General features: G+C 50.6%; 1 protein-coding gene across 4 annotated transcripts in view; it reads left to right on the top strand.

Moving 5' to 3' along the window:
• The first annotated feature begins 4032 nt into the window (after positions 1–4032).
• Positions 4033–19795, top strand: part of FBXO31 (F-box protein 31) — a 39914-nt gene continuing 24151 nt past the window's right edge. For 2 of the 4 annotated variants that reach the window (XM_069552621.1, XM_069552620.1), the window contains exons 1-2: positions 4033–4965; positions 17390–17461. In XM_069552621.1, coding sequence (XP_069408722.1) covers positions 4617–4965; positions 17390–17461 — 421 coding nt within the window. In that variant the 5' untranslated portion in view covers positions 4033–4616. The remainder of the gene's footprint in view (positions 4966–17389; positions 17462–19795) is intronic. The other 2 variants (XM_069552622.1, XM_069552623.1) reach the window with 2 other exon arrangements.

The raw sequence follows: 19795 nt of genomic DNA, 5'->3' as shown, positions 1-19795 counted from the left end.
AAAAGCAACTTAAGTGTCAACAACATTCATCAACAGACGAATGGGTAAAAATCTGATGTACATATGCACATACAATCAGCCATAAAAATGAACAAAATTTTTGCCATTTGCAGCAACATGGATGGACTTGGAGGACATAATGCTTAGTGAAATAAGCCAGAGAGAGAAAGACAAATAGTGTATGATATCACTAATATGTTGAATCCAAAAAAATACCACAAACTCTAGTGAATATAACAAAAAGGAAGCAGACTTTACAAACACGGAGAACAAACACTAGTGGTTACCAGTGGAGAAAGTGAGGGAGGGGCACAAGAGAGGTGGGGAGTGGGAGGCACAAACTTATATGTGGAATCTAAAAAATACAATGTGAGGCAGCTACTCACCTGAGTCTGCCTGCTCTCCCACTGTGAGCATACTTTCACTTAATAAATCCTCACTTTGCTTTCTTGGAAAAAAATAAAACTATAACAAACTAGTGAATATAACACAAAGAAGACTCACAGACACAGAGGACTAGTGGTTGCCATGGGAGGTGGCAACACAGGAGTGGGAGAGCGAGGCACAAGCTTTTGGGTGTGAGATAGGCTCAGAGGTGTGCTGTATAACACAGGGAATATAGCCAATATTTTGTAATAACTGCAAGAAAAAGTAACCTTTAAAATTGTATACAATTTTTAAAAATTTCCATTAAAAAAGATCTTTTCTATCTAATTTTCCTTCATTTTAGCATGAATGTATCCTCTTTGGTGTTTTTTGTAAAGGATCCAGTTCTACATAACGGGCTGTAAAAGCTTCAAGGACACAAAGCTTTCAGGGTTCAATGTGTAATTGTTTTCTGCAATAGCCTAAGCCTTCCCCCCTGGTTCTTCTCCTCCATTATGGATTACCACAGTCCTCATGGTCATCCATTTCTTTCTGTTCTAATGGTCAGCACAAATTCAAACCTTTAACATCTTTGTGGGTTCTTGTACACAGTCTTTTATTGTTCCTGCTGTCAAAAATGTGGTGGCTCAGAGGTTAAAGTGTCTGCCTGGAATGAGGGAGACCTGGGTTCATATCCCTGGGTCGGGAAGATCCCCTGGAGAAGGAAATGGCAACCCACTCCAGTACTCTTGCCTGGAGAATCCCATGGAGGGAGGAGCCTGGTAGGCTACAGTCCATGGGGTCGCAAAGAGTGGGACACGACTGAGCGACTTCACTTTCACTTTAACTGAATTATACATAAATCAAATTACGAACATAGTTTAACCATTCTTCAAAAGATGGAAATTTAACCAAATTATTTTGTACATTTTAATATACCCTAAAACTTTTCTAGAAGAATATTTTATTAATAGGACCTAGTAGTGAGTAGATAGATTAAAAAAAAAGATTGAAATATACAGCAGCAAAGTGCATGCTTTATAATCTATGGATCCACGCAGAACATAGCATGTAGGTTAGTCAGGCATTCTGTAAATACTTATCACATGAGTTGACGCATTTCTGTTTGCTGAGAGACTTCCTAGCTTGGATAGGGATGGTGATGATCCACAGGGCTTCTTTAAATCTGTTTGGTTTACATTCCTCCCTTTGTAGCCGTCTAGGCAGTTTGTTCTTCTTCACTCAACCAACATTTAGCCAGTACACATTTGCCTATTACATGATGCATGCTAGCATGTCCATCACGTAACAGAGGATACAGCTAGTGAGGCTGCTACCAAAGGAAGCAAGTGTTTGTAATAAACGATGGTGCAGTAATAAAGGGACATCCCTGGAAGGGGTACCATTTGAGGACAAGGTGGAAGGGGTGACTGTTCACTGGCACAGACTGGGAAGAAGGTTTTCCTGGCAGAGGAGACAGCTTGAATAAGGGGCAGGGATGTGACAAGGCATGGTGCGTTCCCACTAAGGAACTGGGTGGCTCCCATTGAGAGATGTTTGGAGACAGGAGATGCTGCCAGACCTGGTGGTTAGGCCTGGATTGTGAAGCACTCTGTGTGATGTGATATGGAGTCAATGGGGCCATTAAATACTAATATTAAATAGGTGAGTGAAGCATGACTCTTGTTTTGTTTCTGTGTTACCATTTGCAGGAAGTGAGTTCTGATAACAGGCTGGAGGGCAGTTCGAAAAAACACCCAGATACAGGGAAGGCAGTCACAAGTTGTTTTTCAACTGCCCCGAGCTGAGATAGTCAAGGTTTGAAGTCCAGCATTGTTACTTCTGTCAAGATGCACTTCCCTGTTTATGGGATTCTGTGGACTGGGGTAGGCAGCCGTCTTTTCCGCTTGGAGACCTCCTTAGGGAAGTAGTGAAGAGCCAGGACCTTGTGGAGGCTGGGCCCAGGGAACTGGTAGAGTCGTTATTTTTCAATCTGAGAAGAAAGAGCAGCGCTGACCAGAAACACTGGGGTGGTCTGTGGATTCTTAGCTTCCATATGGGCTCTGGGCAGTTGCTCCAGCACTTCAGGGTATTGACGTCAGTCTGGACCAGAAAGGAGTTGGGCCCAGCCAGGCAGAGGTCTGCTTCCTCTCGTAATCGCATCCTTCTCTCTGGAAATGACAGTTTCTTATTATTAGTGCTGCTTAAGGGGAAGCCACTGTCACAGGAAGGCTTTGTGTCTTTCACCCCTGCCCCAGGCCCCAGCTGGCTTCCCCTCTAGAACCCACAGTACCCTAGAGCACAGTAAACAAGGTAATTAGGGCACAGCAAGATCATATAGATCTGATAGAGTGCCTGAAGAACTATGGACAGAGGTTCATGACACTGTACAGGAGGCAGTGATCAAGAAAAATAAATGCAAAAAGGCAAAATGGTTGTCTGAGGAGGCCTTACAAATAGCTGTGAAAAGAAGAGAAGTGAAAAGCAAAGGAGAAAAGGAAAGATATACCCATTTCATTTGAAAAGACCCTGATGCTGGGAAAGATCGAAGGTGGGAGAAGGGGCCAACAGGATGAGATGGTTGGATGGTGTCACTGACTGGATGGATATGAATTTGAGTAAACTCCAGGAGTTGGTGATGGACAAGGAGGCCTGGTGTGCTGCAGTCCATGGGGTAGCAGAGTCAGACACGACTGAGCGACTGAAATGAACTGAACTGAACTGAAGATCATACAGACTACCCACCTAGTGTGATTTCCCCTTTTCATTGCAATCAGGGTAGAAATAAGTGAATGTCAGTTTTTAAATAAAAGAAAGGCATAATTTAGGGTCCGACTTGGCTTAACTAGTTCCAGGTGCTATAAGTTTGTGTTGTTCCCCTAATCACACCTTATATGACCCTTCTGGGTCATGGGGAGATGTGGCGTGGTTATCCTCGTGCGCATCCTGAATTGTTCTCACAGGGGGGATCCTTGAGGTGTACACTGGGGTCCTTTGAAACTTTTGGTGGGGTTCTTGGGATCCTGCGGGGAGTTCTTCCAGGCCTTCCCGGGAGGTCCTCAGAAGAGTGTTCTCTGGGCTATCCTGGGAGGTTCTTCATGGAAGGGTGCTCACGGGGGTTTTAGAGGTCCTGAGGGTTTTAAGAGGGCTCCTCCTGAAGGGTCCGAGGCTGGTATCCTCTGAGCCTTCATGGGGGAGTTGTAGGAGGACTCTCTTCCAGGCCTTTTTGGAGGATTCTCCAGAGGGTCCTCAGAGCCTTTCTGGAGAGTTCTTGGAATTCCCAGGGGTCTTTTTAGGGGCCCTCCTGGGACGATCCTGTGGGGGTGTCCTCGGGCTTCCCTGGATGGTTCTTTGGGGATCTTCAGGGGGATTCTTGGGGGCTCCTTGAGGCCTTCCCAGAGGGTCCTCGAGAGAGGGGGTCCTCCGGTTTCCCTGGGGGTCCTCTGGGTCTTCCCAGGGGGTTCTTTGGGGATCCTTGGGGGGAGCTCTGGAAGGGGCCTTCGGGCCTTCCCGAGGCATTCTCCGAGGGCGAGGTGGGGGGGGGGGTCCCTCGTAGGGTCTTCAGAGTGACCTCTGGGAGAGCTCCAGTCCCGTACTCAGGAGGTGGTGAGTTCGGCCCTCACAACCGGCAGCACGCCATCTACTGTCTACCCCGTCGTGTGCGCTCAGTCGGGAAGGGGCGGCCGTCGTGCGTTTGTCGGTGACATTCCTTTCCCGTGCTCTGTCCGCGCTCGCGACGGGAGGCCCGCAGTCCTCAGGTGAGCGGAGGCCGGGGCCGCCTGGGACGGGTGGGGCTGCGAGAAGAGGGACCTAATGAACCCTGAAGGGCGGTCGAGGCGAGGGGCTTTCCGGCCACGTGAGCCCAAGACTCTTCGGGTCCCCCCTAGTGGGCGTGGCCAAGCCCCAGACAGGGACGTCGGCAACGTACTAGAGGCGTGGCTTAGCTGTCAGGCGGGGCGGGGCCTCAAACCCCAGGGGCGTGCCTTGGTTCCCTGGGGCGGGGCTTGGCTCTCTGACGGGGCGTGGCGAGGCAGGGCTCTCCCAGGGGTGGTGCTCCGCTCCCCAGGGGGGCGGGACTCCGCGTTTCTGGGGGCGGGGATAAAGCTCCTTGGAGGGGCGGGAATAAGGCTCCCTGGAGGGGCGTGGCGCGGCGTGGAGGGGCCTGGCTCTCCGGCCGGGCGGGCGGGGCTCTGCTCTCGGGCGGCGCGTGCGCACTGGCGGCGGCGGCGCGGCGGCCGTCAGTCGCCGGCATGGCGGTGTGCGCTCGCCTCTGCGGCGTGGGCCCGTCGCGGGGATGCCGGCGCCGCCAGCAGCGCCGGGGCCCGGCCGAGACCGCAGCGGCCGACAGCGAACCGGACACGGACCCCGAGGAGGAGCTCATCGAGGCGGGCTCGGCGGCGCTGTCCGGGGCGGGGGACGACCGGAGCGCGGGCCCCTCGTCGCCCCCGCGATGCTCGCTGCTGGAGCTGCCGCCCGAGCTGCTGGTGGAGATCTTCGCGTCGCTGCCCGGCACCGACCTGCCCAGCCTGGCCCAGGTCTGCACCAAGTTCCGACGCATTCTGCACACTGACACCATCTGGAGGCGGCGCTGCCGGGAGGGTGAGTGCGCCGGGGCGGGGCCTGGGCCCCAGGGGGCTTGACTGGGAGGGGCTAGGGTGGGGTCCCCACCAGCTCTGGAAGGGCAGTTGCCAACGAACAAGGATCCCTGGCGGAAGGTCCCAGCCACCGGGTGCTGCTGTGACCCCGGGGGCCGCTGCCACAGATGCGGGCGCGGGTTCCGGGCGCGGCGGAGTTCATGGGGTGCTCAGAGAGGGGTGAGGGGGTCCCCCAGCTACGGGGGCCAGGACGCCGAGGGCAGCGACGCGAGCTGGGGCTGGGTTTAGGCCGGGGAACTAGCTGACGTCTGTGACACCCTTCTCGGTTCCCGGCCCCTGGGGGCGAAGCTGACGAGATCGATGAGGGTGAACTTGAATAGTTAGGGGAGCCCGAGGGTTTGGACGGTCTCGAGGGCGAGGACCTGGTCTGTGAAGCGGTGGGTTGTGAGGCAGGCATTGCTGGAGGGCGCTTATGCCCCGCTCAAGGGATGCTGATGTCCGAAGTGAGGGTGGTGAATAGTTTTGTAACAAATCCCCTGAAAACAGCTTTACTTAACCCAGAGTTCAGGGCTCTGTATTCATTTAAACGTTGACAGATCTCTGCTGTTCACTAAACTCTAGAGTTTCGGTAAAAAGGATAGGTAAGAAGAAAAACCAAACAATGAAGGACAAAAAGGGAAAAAAGTAAAAAATCATCAGAGGTCTTTGCTATCAAAGATGAGCCACTCTTAAAATTTTGGGAAACGTCTCACCGTATGCACATGTGGAGTCATGTACACATTTTTCCGTAAATGGGACCGTATCATTTATGATCTCATAGAAGATTCAGTATAAAAAACTTCATAGTGTTCCACTGCCTGTGTATGCCACAGGCTAGTCCTTTACTGTTAGACTTTTAAGCTTGCAGTTTTTCCTTGTGCCATCGAGACTGCCTTGTGCATTTTATAGGAATTGATGGGACTTACATGTACCTTTTAGAACTTCTGAGACTATCTTCTTGGGGTGTAACTTTCCAAAGTGGGGTTGTGGGCAGCAGGGAGGCTGTGCATCTTGATAACACCTTACAACTCATTGCCCAGCTGTTGGTATTTACACCCCCAGGAAGACCTCACGAGATGGCCTCTTTCTCTGAATCCTCTCCAGAGGGAGGTCAGTCAGTTCATCATCTTTCTACCATAAAGCTCAGTGGTCAGCCCTCAGGATTGGTCAGGATTGGTCGTCGGTGACTAGACTCTGTTTATCTGCTGAGATCCTGGTCTGTTTATCTGCTGAGATCCTGGACACGCTGCTTCCCTGGCCCAACTGTTACTGGGAAGTGCTGCCCCCATAGGGTGACTTTGAGGGTAAAATGAGATGATAACAGATGAAGCCCTCACACCCTAACTGGTGATGATGCTTCACGGCCATTTTAATTTCACCTCTTTCAGAGGCAAAGAGAATTCCACCTTTTCGTTTGGTTTGTTTTGCATTTTGTACCCTTGTGAATCCCAGATTTGTCACAGATGTTGCTTTGAGCGTTGTGAGTTTCTCCATCAGTCAGCCAAACCTGTGTGGTGGTCTCCAGGGGGTTGTCTCTGGGGAAACTGTAAGATATGTAGGAACAGAGGCTAACAAGACTTGCGTGTGATCAGAAAGCTCAGAGGTGTGCCACAGGGTAAAATTAACCAGAGGTACAGCTCAGGACAGGTTCTTACAACTTCTAGTGGAAATATGAAAAGTCCTCCTGAAGATGTAGAAAGGTGTGAGGGCAGATGGAGGATGACTAGCCTTTCCTTGCCTGCTTTTGTGCCTCTCAGTGCAGCTCTCTGGGGACAGCAGACACCGTTGACAGCTGGGTCAAGGCCTCCTCTTCACCAAGGTGGCCTGGCAGCTGGGAGAGTTTTCACTCTGAGAAATTAAAAAAATGAAAGACAAACATGGTAAAGCAGACGCCTTCTTAGTCATCCCCAGTAAATAACAGTTAAGTCTTCTATCATATTTGCCTTTGATTTTTCTCCTTTTTTTTTTTTTTTTTAAAAAGAAAGCCTTCTAGCCAGCTCTCAAATCCCTCCAGATCAGCCTTGTCTTTCCCACTCTCAAGAAGCAGCCACGCTTGTGGGTCGAGTTTACTTGTATATACATACACCTGTAACATCCCCAACATTGTATTATAGTGCTTTAGTTCAGAAATATATTATCCGTGAGTATTATGCATCTGTCAACTTGTGTTTTTAAATTCTGTCCATGTTAATACATTTCAATCTGGTTCTGGCTTCTTGAGCACTGTGTGGCGGTTCATAATTTGGAGAGGCCGTGTGTGGTCCTTTGCTCATTTTTATTTTTCTCACTGCACACAGTGTGATAGTGAACGAGCTCATATGTTTCCTTGGATGCAGTTAAATTTGATAATTTCTCTGAGGAATATATCCAGAACTGGTATTGCTGGGGTAGTGGGCTATGAGTTTCATAGTTTTGCTGGAAACTGGCCAGTTATCTTGCCAGGGTGGGGAGGGTGGGGGGGGGCGGTGATTTTTCACTCCAGATATTAACAGGTGTGTTTTCCTTTTTGCACACCTGTCACGAGGCATGCACAGGCAAGACACTGAAGGTAACAGGAGTGCTCTGTGCTCATCACAGAGCTGCCTTTGTGGTCTGGGTTCGTTATGTCATTTAATCCAGCATCCCCTAAATTTTTTCTGGTTTGAACCATTTGTTTCTAAAAATCTGTGCCAATCTGGGTGAGAAACAGCATCTCATTTAATTTGCAGATGGCTGATAACTCATGAAGATGCGCATTAAAAAAACAGAATTATTGGCACTCTTTGTTTTCTCTTATTCGTGTATCCTTAATCTTTGCCCCTTTCCCCCAGTGTTATTCTTTTTATTATTGATTTGCAGGTTTTATTTAATCTGGATCGATTTCTGTTTAATAATATGCAAAACATTTTCTTATAGTCAATAGTCCTTTACTTTCAAACTTCACTTATAGTCGCTTTTGCAAAAGTTACAGCGTTAATCAAAGTTATGTACTGGTAGCTTTCGGTTTAAATAATGATTGTCATCCCGAGGTTATGGAGGTTGTCAACAGCCAGGTCTTCAGTTTCACTTGTTTGTTCTGGTAACTTTAACTTCCAGTTCATCTGGGTCCAACATTGGATGGTTGGCAGTCCCATGTAGCATTAATAGGCATCCCATAGGGTTAGTCTAATTACAACTGGAATATGTATAAGAATAGTGGTGTGAGAGACAAGTCTCATTTCTCTGAGCCCCTAAACATCTTCCATCCTGAACTAGACATTTGGTTGTGGTGGGAGATAGGGTCAAAGTTGTGTGCACAGAGGCAAAAACCAAAGCGATCCCAGCCTTGGTGAGCAGGAGCTGGGTAGTCGCAGCCTACCGGAGTTCCTGGCTCTGAAGCCCCAGGTCCAACCCTGACACTTGTTAGTGTCCTGGGAGGACGAGTGAGGCGTTAGTGAGTGTGCATGTTTGCTGCTCAGTGTTTGTACCTTTGCTTTCTGTGTTTTAATAATCAGTTTTCCCAGAGGAGAAGACAAGCAATCTGGGGAAGAGGGTGCTGCACACCTGTGTTTCGTTTAAAAACATTTTTTTTCTTACCCCTGTGTTTTCTTGCTTCTAAGAGTTTTGGGCTGTGGGCAAGACATGCGAAACAGGGGCTCTTTTTAAAATGAGAGGATGACTTTGGGGCAGGTGGAGGGTGGTGGGGGAGGGACCCTAGAAACTGAGAGGGAGGTGGCTGTTTCCAGTGCTGGTGCGAGTGTTTTTCAGTGTCCTAGCAATAGTAAATCAGCAAGAATAAATCAGTAGTTTTTATAGAATTTGGTTTTCTGAGCCCCCTGCCTAATGGAGCTGTTGGATTACATAGTTTCTTTGGGCAGGCGAAAGAAAGTTGCTACTCAGAAGCCAGATAGGTGCTTCTGTTTTTGGGGCAAGTGCACCAAATAAGTGATATTTCCCCTCTTCTGGGAAAGCAGAGCCGCTCTGGCCTGCAGGGCGGCACGGGGTTGGCTGTGAGCTGGGTTCCACCTCTCCCCGTTTCCAACCCCCGCACCCCCACCCCCACCCCCAGCCGTGTTTTGATGCATCACCCCTTTGGCTCCAGGCCTCCTGCAGTTACTTGCTTGTGGGGCTATAAATAAGCCGTCATTTCTCAGAGCATAGGGCAGAAGCCAAGTCCATTCTTTGCCTTTGACCCTGACGAGGCTTTTCTTGGTTAATACTTCACTGTTTAGTTGGTGAATTTTGAAACGCTGGCCATTTTTAACACGGTTCATCTCTGCAGCACTTTGTAAGGTCTACCTGAGGCTAATGCGTCTAGAAAATTCAGACTGTGATTCCAACTCAGAACATTCAAATAATAGCAAAAGATATATTTAGAAACAAAGGAAATGCTCACACGTAAAGACACAACAGACATAAAGTCAGGTTTCAACTTTATAGTATATAGTTTGCCCATTTCTTTTCTTGATGGTAAGTGCCTCAGTGACCCCTGGAATAATATTTGTATAATATTTGGATCAGTTGTAAGTCTAAGGTGGGCTGAAATTCCATCATAATTAGAAATATCCTTTTCCCATAATGTTTGAGCTGTATGACAGAAATGGGAAAATCAAAAGTAGTATTCAATTTTGTATTTGCATACAGGAGAAAACACTATTTCTGTTCTGTTTGGTATGCTGACGTGAAATGTGAATACTGTGGCTTTTGATAAACATGGCTGAGCCTGGAAGGATCATCCAGAGAGGAGGTGAAGTGGGCAGGTTGTTGGCTTTGGGAATATTTTATGGTTCTCGTTAAGCAATCCCTGTTCAGCCTGGTTGTTTGGGGGGTATGGGGTGGGTGGTGGTATATAAACAGACTGTCCAGGTAGTAGGAGCATCCCTGTCCCAACCAGGAGAAGAGGAAGCCAGATCGCCTCCTGGACACACAGCAGGGTCCCAGAACTGGAGGGAAGCTCTTATCCTGTCCTGCTTTGCTCAGTGACAGGACTACAGGCTCTTTATTTTTGGGAGTTGCATCACGTATGCTGCTCCACAGAGAAACCTAATCCTTCCAGTTAGCGGAGTAGGAGGGGTACAGGAGATGCTTCCTCTTAGCGGACATCGCTAGCCTCAGAGCAGCAAGATAGGAAGCGTGTCTGGCCCCCAGGAAGTGCTAAGCCAAGATTCCCCCTTGGCCATGTTTAACTGGACAAACATGGGTGCCTTGCCAGGAAGAACTGCTGGGCTGTATTCACTGTTTCGCTGTGTTTACAGAGTGGTTACGTAATGCAGTTGAGGATCTTGGTTTGTCTTTCTGGCTGGAAGGAGTGTGTCTTTGGGACTTTGGAGGAACCACTGTCCTCTGAGAAGCCCAGGACTGGTCCAGGAGGTGGCCTGGGTTCTCACTCATGAGTCCGCATCCTTTGCCAGTGATGCCCTCACTGTTTGCCCCGTGGTGATGGGCAGGGGAGGAACCCGGAGTAGCCAGCAGGCCTGCTTGCTGAATATTAGTGGGGTGTCGAGGAGTATCTGAAATCTGAGAGGAGGTCTGGGGAGACGTGATGGCAGAGTCAGACTCCTGCTTACCCCCGGTCTCAGGAATGGGTGGTGAGACCCAGCAGGGGTGCGTGTAGCAGGAAGAAGTGTCTTAAGAATGACAAATGGGCCTCAGTGGGAGTGGGGCTCCCTTGGCCAGTGGGTGCCCGTCATGGAGCTGATCAGGGTCAGCATCTTCTGGCTGGAAGGGCGAGGCTTCTGTTGGCACTGAGGCTGTTCATCTTTGCAGAGGTGGAGCTGGTTGGGAAGAAGTCTCATTGACTGTGTAGGTGGTATCAGCTGTCCTGGGGAATTGTTTGCTTAGCAGCCTGAATATTCTAAGTGTTTAATAGGAAATGCCCATGGGCTGCATCTAGGTTTGGTTTTTACATTCGTCCATCCTGAGATGCTGCTGCTTCTGCGTCGCTTCAGTCGTGTCCGACTCCGTGTGACCCCATAGACGGCAGCCCACCAGGCTCCGCCGTCCCTGGGATTCTCCAGGCAAGAATACTGGAGTGGGTTGCCATTTCCTTCTCCAATGCATGAAAGTGAAAAGTGAAAGTGAAAAGTAAAAGTGAAGTCGCTCAGTCCTGTCCGACCCTCAGCGACCCCGTGGACAGCAGCCCACCAGGCTCCTCTGTCCATGGGATTTGCCAGGCAAGAGTACTGGGGTGGGGTGCCATTGCCTCCTCCGATCCTGAGATGAGCTGGCTGCAAAGTGCTTTTCCAGATCTGCTACATTATTATTATTTTTTTTTAAAAAAAGGCATTTCATGCAGTTACAGTAACAGCTAAGAAAAGCAGCTAGCTGGGGGACACACAGGAGTTTGGAACCCCTGTTCTGCTGTTGGAGGGGTGTCCTCAGAGCAGGAGGCCTGAAAGCCAGTTGCCTGAAACACCCCCCCCCCCAAGCCTGATGGACCCCCTCTGCTCTACCAGCTCCCATCTCTGCCTCTGCCTCCTTTTTCAGCCTCAGAAATTCCAACCATACTTTATTAAGGGTTATAATTATCCCCTAATCTAGTGCAAAGAAAAATGAACTACATTTCCAATCAATATTACCTTTTGGTTTTATTTGGGGAACTGAGTTTACAGCAGGTGAGAGACAACCCAGCCGCATTCCCCCAGCTGCCTTCCCCCAGCCGCCTTCCTCCCACTGCTGCTTCCTGGGGGCCACGGCTGGGCCCCCCTGGCCTTTCTTCTGCCTTTGCCTTGCCTGGCAGTGCAGTGGCCTCCACATTGGAGCCCCACCTGTGCCTCCAGGTGTGTCTCTGCCGGCTCCACCCACAGGTCGCCCCATCTGGGCGCTTTGCTGCCTGTGCAGTGCTCCTGCGTTGCCCTGGACCCCCACCCCCATCTCTGGAGCAGCAGGATGCCCCCCTGTTCCCACTCTCATCCCATGTGCCCCTCGCTTGCGTCAGAGCTGGTCCTGGCTCTGTGGCCATCCAGCGTGGCAGAGCCCTCCTGAGTGGCCTTTATTGGAGCATGGGCTGAGTGCCTTGTAACTGCGGACTCCAGGACTGGTGCAGCCCGTAGAAGGATGTCGCTAACTTTGTCACTTTTGATTCTGACACAGAGTGCCTGCACGTCCTAGCCATGGCAGGCACAGGTGCCAGCTCTGTTCACCTCTGTCTTTTCTTCCAGGGTCTTGGGAAGTAGCATGTGACCCTCGGGTTCTCCTGTAGAGGTGAGAGAGTGGAAAACAGAGAAGGAGGAAACTATCATCTGTCACCACCCGTGGAGACAGAAAAGACCTCCTGCACATTAAGAAACACATCTGTGGTGGGGGGCTTGGGTAAAACCCAGACAGGGAGGCACCTCACTGGACGGGAAGTGAGTGAGGAGGGCCGAGAGCCCCTGGTGGTCGGGTCACAGGAGGATGCAGCTTCAGTGTTAACTCAGCCCAGATTCCGGGCCTGTTTTTCCCTCTTGCTGAAACATGCGTTAAACAGATTTTTGGAAATTTCCTGGTTGGAATATTTGGAAGTGGCAATTTAATTCTTTTTTAAATTGTGGTATACACAAAGTGAAATGTACCACTTTGACCTTTTTGAAGTGGGTAGTTCAGCGGCATTACATGCATTCATGTGGCTGTGCAGCTATCACCACCATGGCCAGAACTCTTCCATCTTGCCCAGCGGATGCTCAGTCCCCGTGACACAGTAACACCCCGTTTCCCCTCCCCCAGCGCCTGGCACCCTCCATTTCTACCTCTGTTTCTATGAATCGGGCTGCTCTGGGGACTTTGTATCAGTGGTACCATACAATGCTGCCCTTTTGCTATGGGCTCATCTCACTCAGCACAGCGTCCTCAAGGTTCAGCCAGGCTGTGTCGGGTGTCTGCCTCTCTTCCTTTTTAAGGCTGAGTAATAGGTAAGAAAGCCTTCCTCAGCGATCAATGCAAAGAAATAGAGGAAAACAACAGAACAGGAAAGACTAGAAATCTCGTCAAGAAAATAAGAGATACCAAGGGAACATTTCATGCAAAGATGGGCTCAATAAAGGACAGCAATGGTCTGGACCAAACAGAAGCAGAAGATATTAAGGAGAGGTGGCAAGAATACACAGAAGAACTGTACAAAAAAGATCTTCACGACCAAGATAATCACGATGGTGTGATTACTCACCTAGAGCCAGACATCCTGGAATGTGAAGTCAAGTGGGCCTTAGAAAGCATCACTATGAACAAAGCTAGTAGAGGTGATGGAATTCCAGTTGAGCTGTTTCAAATCCTGAAGGATGATGCTGTGAAAGTGCTGCACTCAATATGCCAGCAAATTTGGAAAACTCAGCAGTGGCCACAGGACTGGAAAAGGTCAGTTTTCATTCCAATCCCAAAGAAAGGCAATGCCAAACAATGCTCAAACTACCGTACAATTGTACTCATCTCACACGCTAGTAAAGTAATGCTCAAAATTCTCCAAGCCAGGCTTCAGTAATATGTGAACCGTGAACTTCCAGATGTTCAAGCTGGTTTTAGAAAAGGCAGAGGAACTAGAGATCAAATTGCCAAGATCTGGTGGATCATCGAAAAAGCAAGAGAGTTCCAGAAAAACATCTATTTCTGCTTTATTGACTATGCCAAAGTCTTTGACTATGTGGATCACAATAAACTGTGGAAAATTCTAAAAGAGATGAAAATACCAGACCACCTGACCTGCCTCCTGAGAAAGCTATATGCAGGTCAGGAAGCAACAGTTAGAACTGGACATGGAACAACAGACTGGTTCCAAATAGGACAAGGAGTACGTCAAGGCTGTATATTGTCACCCTGCTTATTTAACTTCTATGCAGAGTACATCATGAGAAATGTTGGGCTGGAAGAAGCACAAGCTGGAATCAAGATTGCCGGGAGAAATATCAATAACCTCAGATATGCAGATGACACCACCCTTATGGCAGAAAGTGAAGAGGAACTAAAAAGCCTCTTGATGAAAGTGAAAGAGGAGAGCGAAAAAGTTGGCTTATAGCTCAACATTCAGGAAACAAAGATCATGGCATCCAGTCCCATCACTTCATGGTAAATAGATGGGGAAACAGTCGAAACAGAGTCAGACTTTATTTCTTGGGGCTCCAAAATCACTGCAGATGGTGACTGCAGCCATGAAATTAAAAGACGCATACTCCTTGGAAGAAAAGTTATGACCAACCTAGATAGCATATTAAAAAGCAGAGACATTACTTTGCCAACAAAGGTCTGTCTAGTTAAGGCTATGGTTTTTCCACTGGTCATGTATGGATGTGAGAGTTGGACTGTGAAGAAAGTTGAGTGCCAAAGAATTGATGCTTTCGAACTGTGGTGTTGGAGAAGACTCTTAAGAGTCCCTTGGACTGCAAGGAGATCCAACCAGTCCATTCTGAAGGATATCAGCCCTGGGATTTCTTTGGAAGGAATGATGCTAAAGCTGAAACTCCAGTACTTTGGCCACCTCATGTGAAGAGTTGACACATTGGAAAAGACCCTGATGCTGGTAGGGATTGGGGCAGGAGGAGAAGGGGATGACAGAGGATGAGATGGTTGGATGGCATCACTGACTCGATGGACATGAGTCTGAGTGAACTCCGGGAGATGGTGATGGACAGGGAGGCCTGGCGTGCTGCAATTCATGGGGTTGCAGAGTCGGACACAACTGAGTGACTGAACTGAATTGAACTGAACTGAACTGAACTGAACTGAATATCCCGCTGTGAGGATGGACCTGTTTTGTTTCTCCATCATCTGTCAGTGGACACTGGGGTTGGCCCCACTTCTTGGCTGTTGTGAACAGTGCTGCTGTGAGCAAGGGTGAATACACATCTCTGTGTCTACTTTCATCTCTTTTGAGAATGTACTAGAAATAGGGTAATAGCTGGATTCTATGTTTAATTTAAATTTCCTCAAGTCTAGCTCAGCCAGCCATTTTTCTCCCCCTTCCCAACCTTTTTTTGTTTTGTTTTGTTTTTAGACTGTGTTGCTGGTTTTAGAGTAGACACTTTCAAAAAAGACTTTCACAAGCTGCCTGATGTACTAGTTTAGCAAGGAAACTTTTTGAATTGCTGGGAATTAGAAAGCAGCTGTGGGCAGCATGGTTTGGTGTGCTAACTGTAACCATCTTGGGCAGGAGGATGAGTTTTTCTGAGAGGGAGGCTCCGTGGTGGTGTAGGTACACTGGCCTTAACGCTACTTTATGGCATTTCCCCAGTGACTTATGGAAAGGTTTACAGAACAATCAGAGGAGGTGGAATCATTCCTAGCCACTACTTTAAAAAAAAAAAAAAAGCCTTTCCCATCATGTGGAAAATACCAAACATTTCTTGCAGGAACATTTGGGTCACAGTGACATTGTTCTGCTTTGGTGAATATATTATGTTTGGGGAACGTTGAAGAAAACTCACTGAGCATTGCCATATTTGTTAGCACCGTGTCATACCTTTGCTTTCCTTCTGATTGTTGGTGGGCTTTTCTGTGGCTGGTTTGTCTGCTCATGCAGGTTCTTCTCCTGGGTGATATTAACAGTGCCTTTTCTTGACACGTTGTGCAGAGAGAATCAGTGTTTCAGTCATCCAAAGTTCGAGCCGTTGCTGGGAGGCAGTGCATTGTTTCTCTCAGGTTGGACGATTGCTGGACTCAGACACGAAAACCACAGATCAGGTTGCCCGCCTTTAGCGACTCGGCCCCAGGAGGTGCATGTGGGGTGGCACTGATGCCTCTGCGAGATACAGGCTTCCAGAGCACGTGCGGGCGCGTCTCTGGTCTGTGCCCTGCATCTGACTGGCAGTATCCGCGTGTATCACAAAAGTGCAACGGGAATTTGCTGTATGGCTAAGAAACTCAAACAGGGGCTCTGTATCAACCTAGAGAAGTGAGATCGGGAGGGAGATGGGAGGGAAGTTCAAAAGGGAGGGGGTATATGTATACGTGTGACTGATTCAGGTTGGGGTTTGACAGAAACAACAAAATTCTGTAAAGCAATTATCCTTCAATAAAAAAATAAAAGAATAAATGAGAGAATAAATTATTTTTAAAAAGTGCACAGTTCAGAGGAGAAAGATTCCCACCCCCTGCCCCCTAATGGGCTCCCAAACCATCATGTCCATCGTGTCTGCGAGGCATTAACAGGCGGGTCTAGTTGACCACGTGCACTGGTTGCTGCTGGAACCGAGGGGGAGGAGCTGTCCTTTCAGAACCACACAGCAAACAGACCCAGGCTCCGGTCTCGTGTGGTGACAGTGTTTGAGTGCACTGACATTGATGCAAGGGAAGGGCACTGTTTATGGGGATCACCCAAGGTGGTGACAGCCCCGTGGTTGTCAGGCGGCTGCGTGGCCGTGGTGGGAACTCATGAAGGCTGTCTGGTGTGGGGCCGAGCTCTTCTCAAAAGTGTGGGCAGACCCACTCCAGCTCGACCGCTGGCCAGGGTGGAAGTGGCCCTTCCAGCTGGTCCCCCACGTGGTCTGAGAGGGTTTGGGGCCTCTTGGTTGCTGGTGGCTCATGTGACATGCAAGTGTCACCCCTGCCCCAGGTCACATACAGCATGTTTCACTAACAAGTTCCTGACAAGTTCTTGTGACTTGCATGACTCTCTGGAGTGGAGTCCATATTCTTCTTGGTAGGAGGGTAGCATGTGTGCTTTTGTGTGATCACGAGGCAGGCCATGGGCTGTTCGTCAGCAGGGGAGGCAGGGAGACAGGCCCAGGCTCAGGGAGGTTGCCAGGTGGTGACCGCCTTGCCCCAAGTGGTTGCTTCACTGTCTGCATCTTGAGCTTGGCTTGGACATTGTCAAAATCCTCGCAGCCATAGAAGCATTGGGTTGATGCTAGACGTTCCACTGAAAAGACCAGGCCTTGGCAGGGGGAGGGGCCATGGTGTGACGAGGTGGACAGCCCTTTGCTGGCCTTCTGGAAGGACTGCTGAGTCACCAACCTCTCTGAGCTGGGGGGCCCTGCCTGAGGTGGGGGAGAGTGCTATCATGAAGGTGGTATAGGGTTTTGCTTCAAGGCTACCCTGGGCAGCCCCAGCTGTGTCTTCACTTCAGAGTCAGTAGCCACACCGGGGTCTGGGGCCTTTGTGGAACCCTGACACCAGTGATGGTCTTATTTCCATGGGAATGCACAGCATTCACTGTGTTCATGAGCTGGTTGTCTGGTTGTGGGTTTGAGCGATTAGGTTTCCAGAGCTTATCAGAATAGACAGTACAGATTGCTGTTTCATTCAGAGTGGTGTCATCTAAAAATAGAACAGTGGCTTCACCGGTGAGTGAGGTGTTGACTGAGTGTGGAGAAGGCCCGTAAAACCTCTGCAGTGGGACAAGGGTCAGGCTCAGAGAACACAGCCAAGGCTGAGGCATGTCCACCCCGCCCCCTCCCCTAGTCTTGCTATTGCTGCTGCTTTCTGATTTCTTGACTGTAATTCCCAGCAACTGTTTCTTGTTACAGAGTATGGCGTTTGTGAGAACTTGCGGAAGCTGGAGATCACGGGCGTGTCTTGTCGAGATGTCTATGCCAAGCGTAAGTTACTCTGTTGTCATGTTCCGATGACTGGTTCCAGAGGCGGACCCTCACTTAGCAGCAGCCACGTAAAGTAAAAGTCCCTGGCCCTCAGCCCACGGGCCAGTTCTCAGATGCCCCCTTAAAGTCAGAGGTGACACTGTGAAGCCAGCACAGGCACGACAGCACTGAGCAGGCGGGGGGCTCTCTTCTCCCCGTTTCTGGCCAAAGCATGACCCTGACTTTGCAGCACCAGTGCATCAGGTGTCGTTTATCTGGGAGACGTGGCTGCCCTGAAAATAGCTCTGGGGGGCTCAGAGGTGCCCCTCTTTGGGCCCTGGCCTGCAGCCTGGTTGGGGATGTGGCAGCAGGGGTGACCATGATGTGTAACAGCAGCCGGGCCCCTCCTCCCCTCCAGCCCTGTCCTTCCTCGGCTCGCTTTTCTGCAGGAGTGGTGAGCCCCCAGTCTCCGCCCCTCCCCCCATTTCTTGTCCCCACCCCTTTGCCTTCCAGAGTCACCAGCAATACTCCCTGATGCCCAGAGCCCCTGCCCCAAGCATCTCTCCTCTGGCCCTCCCTCGAGGGTGAGGCTGTTGGCACTGATGCTACCCAGGGTCCCGCAGAGGGCATCCTGCCTCTCCCCACCCGGGCTGGGGTGTGATGCGCTGTTAACCCTCGGGGCTGGGTTGTAAAGGACGGTATAAGAAAGACCTTTGGCCTAAGGGAGACCTGCTGAGTTCTCTGGAAAGGACCTTAATTGTTCATCTTAAAAGCATCTTGGTAGATTTTGGTTTTCACTGTGTTTTGCGCTTTGTACCAGTTCTGCAGAGAACACTCAGACCAGGTGGTGCTTTTCCCTGAGCAGCTTCCCTAGGAAGCCAGGGCTGGGGTCCTCTGTGGGAACACCTGTGATTCAGAATGGGGGGGCTTCCCGGGGGGCCAGCCCGTCCTCACGTGGCCCATACCCCCTGCACAAGCAGAGTGCAGGGAGGCAGGCCATGGGCCACAGTTGGCCCCTGCATCCAGGCTGAATTCCTCATCCCTTCAGACTTCTCTCCATGTCGATCCCGTGGCCACTTAGTGGGTGTTAGATTGGCAAGTGTTCCTGGGTTAGTTTGCTCACGAGTTGGGAAATCTCCTGTCAGAGTCTCTGGGTTTTCATGGGTCTTCCTCTGAGGAGCCCAGCTGCCCTGGACACGGGCAGTTCTTGGTGTTGGTGCTCAACTGTACCTTCAAGGCGGCCACATTCCCCCTACATCCCTGCTCCCACCAGAGCCCTGCATGTCCCGACCCTACTTCTGCTACCTGCCAGCATCCCAGTTCCCCACTTGCTAGAGGCCTGGGCTGCATCCTTGCCCACCATAGCCACCATCCTTGCCCTCCCCACCCCCGCACCTATCCTTGGTCCTGTACTTCCACCTTCCCCCCACTCCTGTCCTTGGTCCTGGTCCCCACCCCTCCCCCCACTCCTTCCCCCACCCCCACCCCTGTCCTTGGTCTTGGTCCCACCCCTCCCTGCACCCTGTCCCTGTCCTTGGTCCTGGTCCCCACCCCTGTCCTTGGTCTTGGTCCCCACCCCTCCTCCACCCCACCCCTGTCCTTGGTCTTGGTCCCCACCCCTCCCTGCACCCTGTCCCTGTCCTTGGTCCTGGTCCCCACCCCTGTCCTTGGTCTTGGTCCCCACCCCTCCCCCACCCCACCCCTGTCCTTGTCCTGGTCCCCACCCCTCCTCCACCCCACCCCTGTCCTTGGTCTTGGCCCCCACCACTCCCTGCACCCTCTCCCTGTCCTTGGTCCTGGTCCCCACCCCTGTCCTTGGTCTTGGCCCCCACCCCTCCCTGCACCTTGTCCCTGTCCTTGGTCCTGGTCCCCACCCCGCCCTGCACCTTGTCCCTGTCCTTGGTCCTGGTCCCCACCCCTCCCTGCACCTTGTCCTTGGTCCTGGACCCAGTGCTGGTCTGCAGAGGCTTTCCTGCTCTTCCTTCCCTGTGCACGTTCACACTTTGGTTTTCTCTCTGATCTCTGCTCCATGTCCCATTCCCCAAGAAGACGTGTCTCCAGGGGAAGTGGATCTAGGGACCCTAGTGGTCACTCCTGGGAAAGTGTAGTTCCTTCTGGTCCTCTGGTCTCAGGGGCAAGAACAATGCTCCTTTGAATCCTGCAAAGCCCAGAGTTCCAGGGGTGGAGAGCTGGTTGTGTACCCTCTCCTCCTGCCCTCTGTCCTGAGGGTGTCTCCGGGGCCCCACTCCACCCTCGGCTCCAGCATTGCTCCCCCAGAGTTGGAGTCTTAAGTCCGGGGAGCCCAGGAGGCCACCCTCGCTGTGGGCATCGGTATCTGTCTGAACCACCCTGGCC

This window comes from Ovis canadensis, chromosome 14 (genome assembly GCF_042477335.2).
Source record: "Ovis canadensis isolate MfBH-ARS-UI-01 breed Bighorn chromosome 14, ARS-UI_OviCan_v2, whole genome shotgun sequence".
NCBI classification, from domain to species: domain Eukaryota; kingdom Metazoa; phylum Chordata; class Mammalia; order Artiodactyla; family Bovidae; genus Ovis; species Ovis canadensis.
Note: the sequence above shows the minus strand (reverse complement) of the source record. Positions and strands in the feature narration are given on the sequence as shown.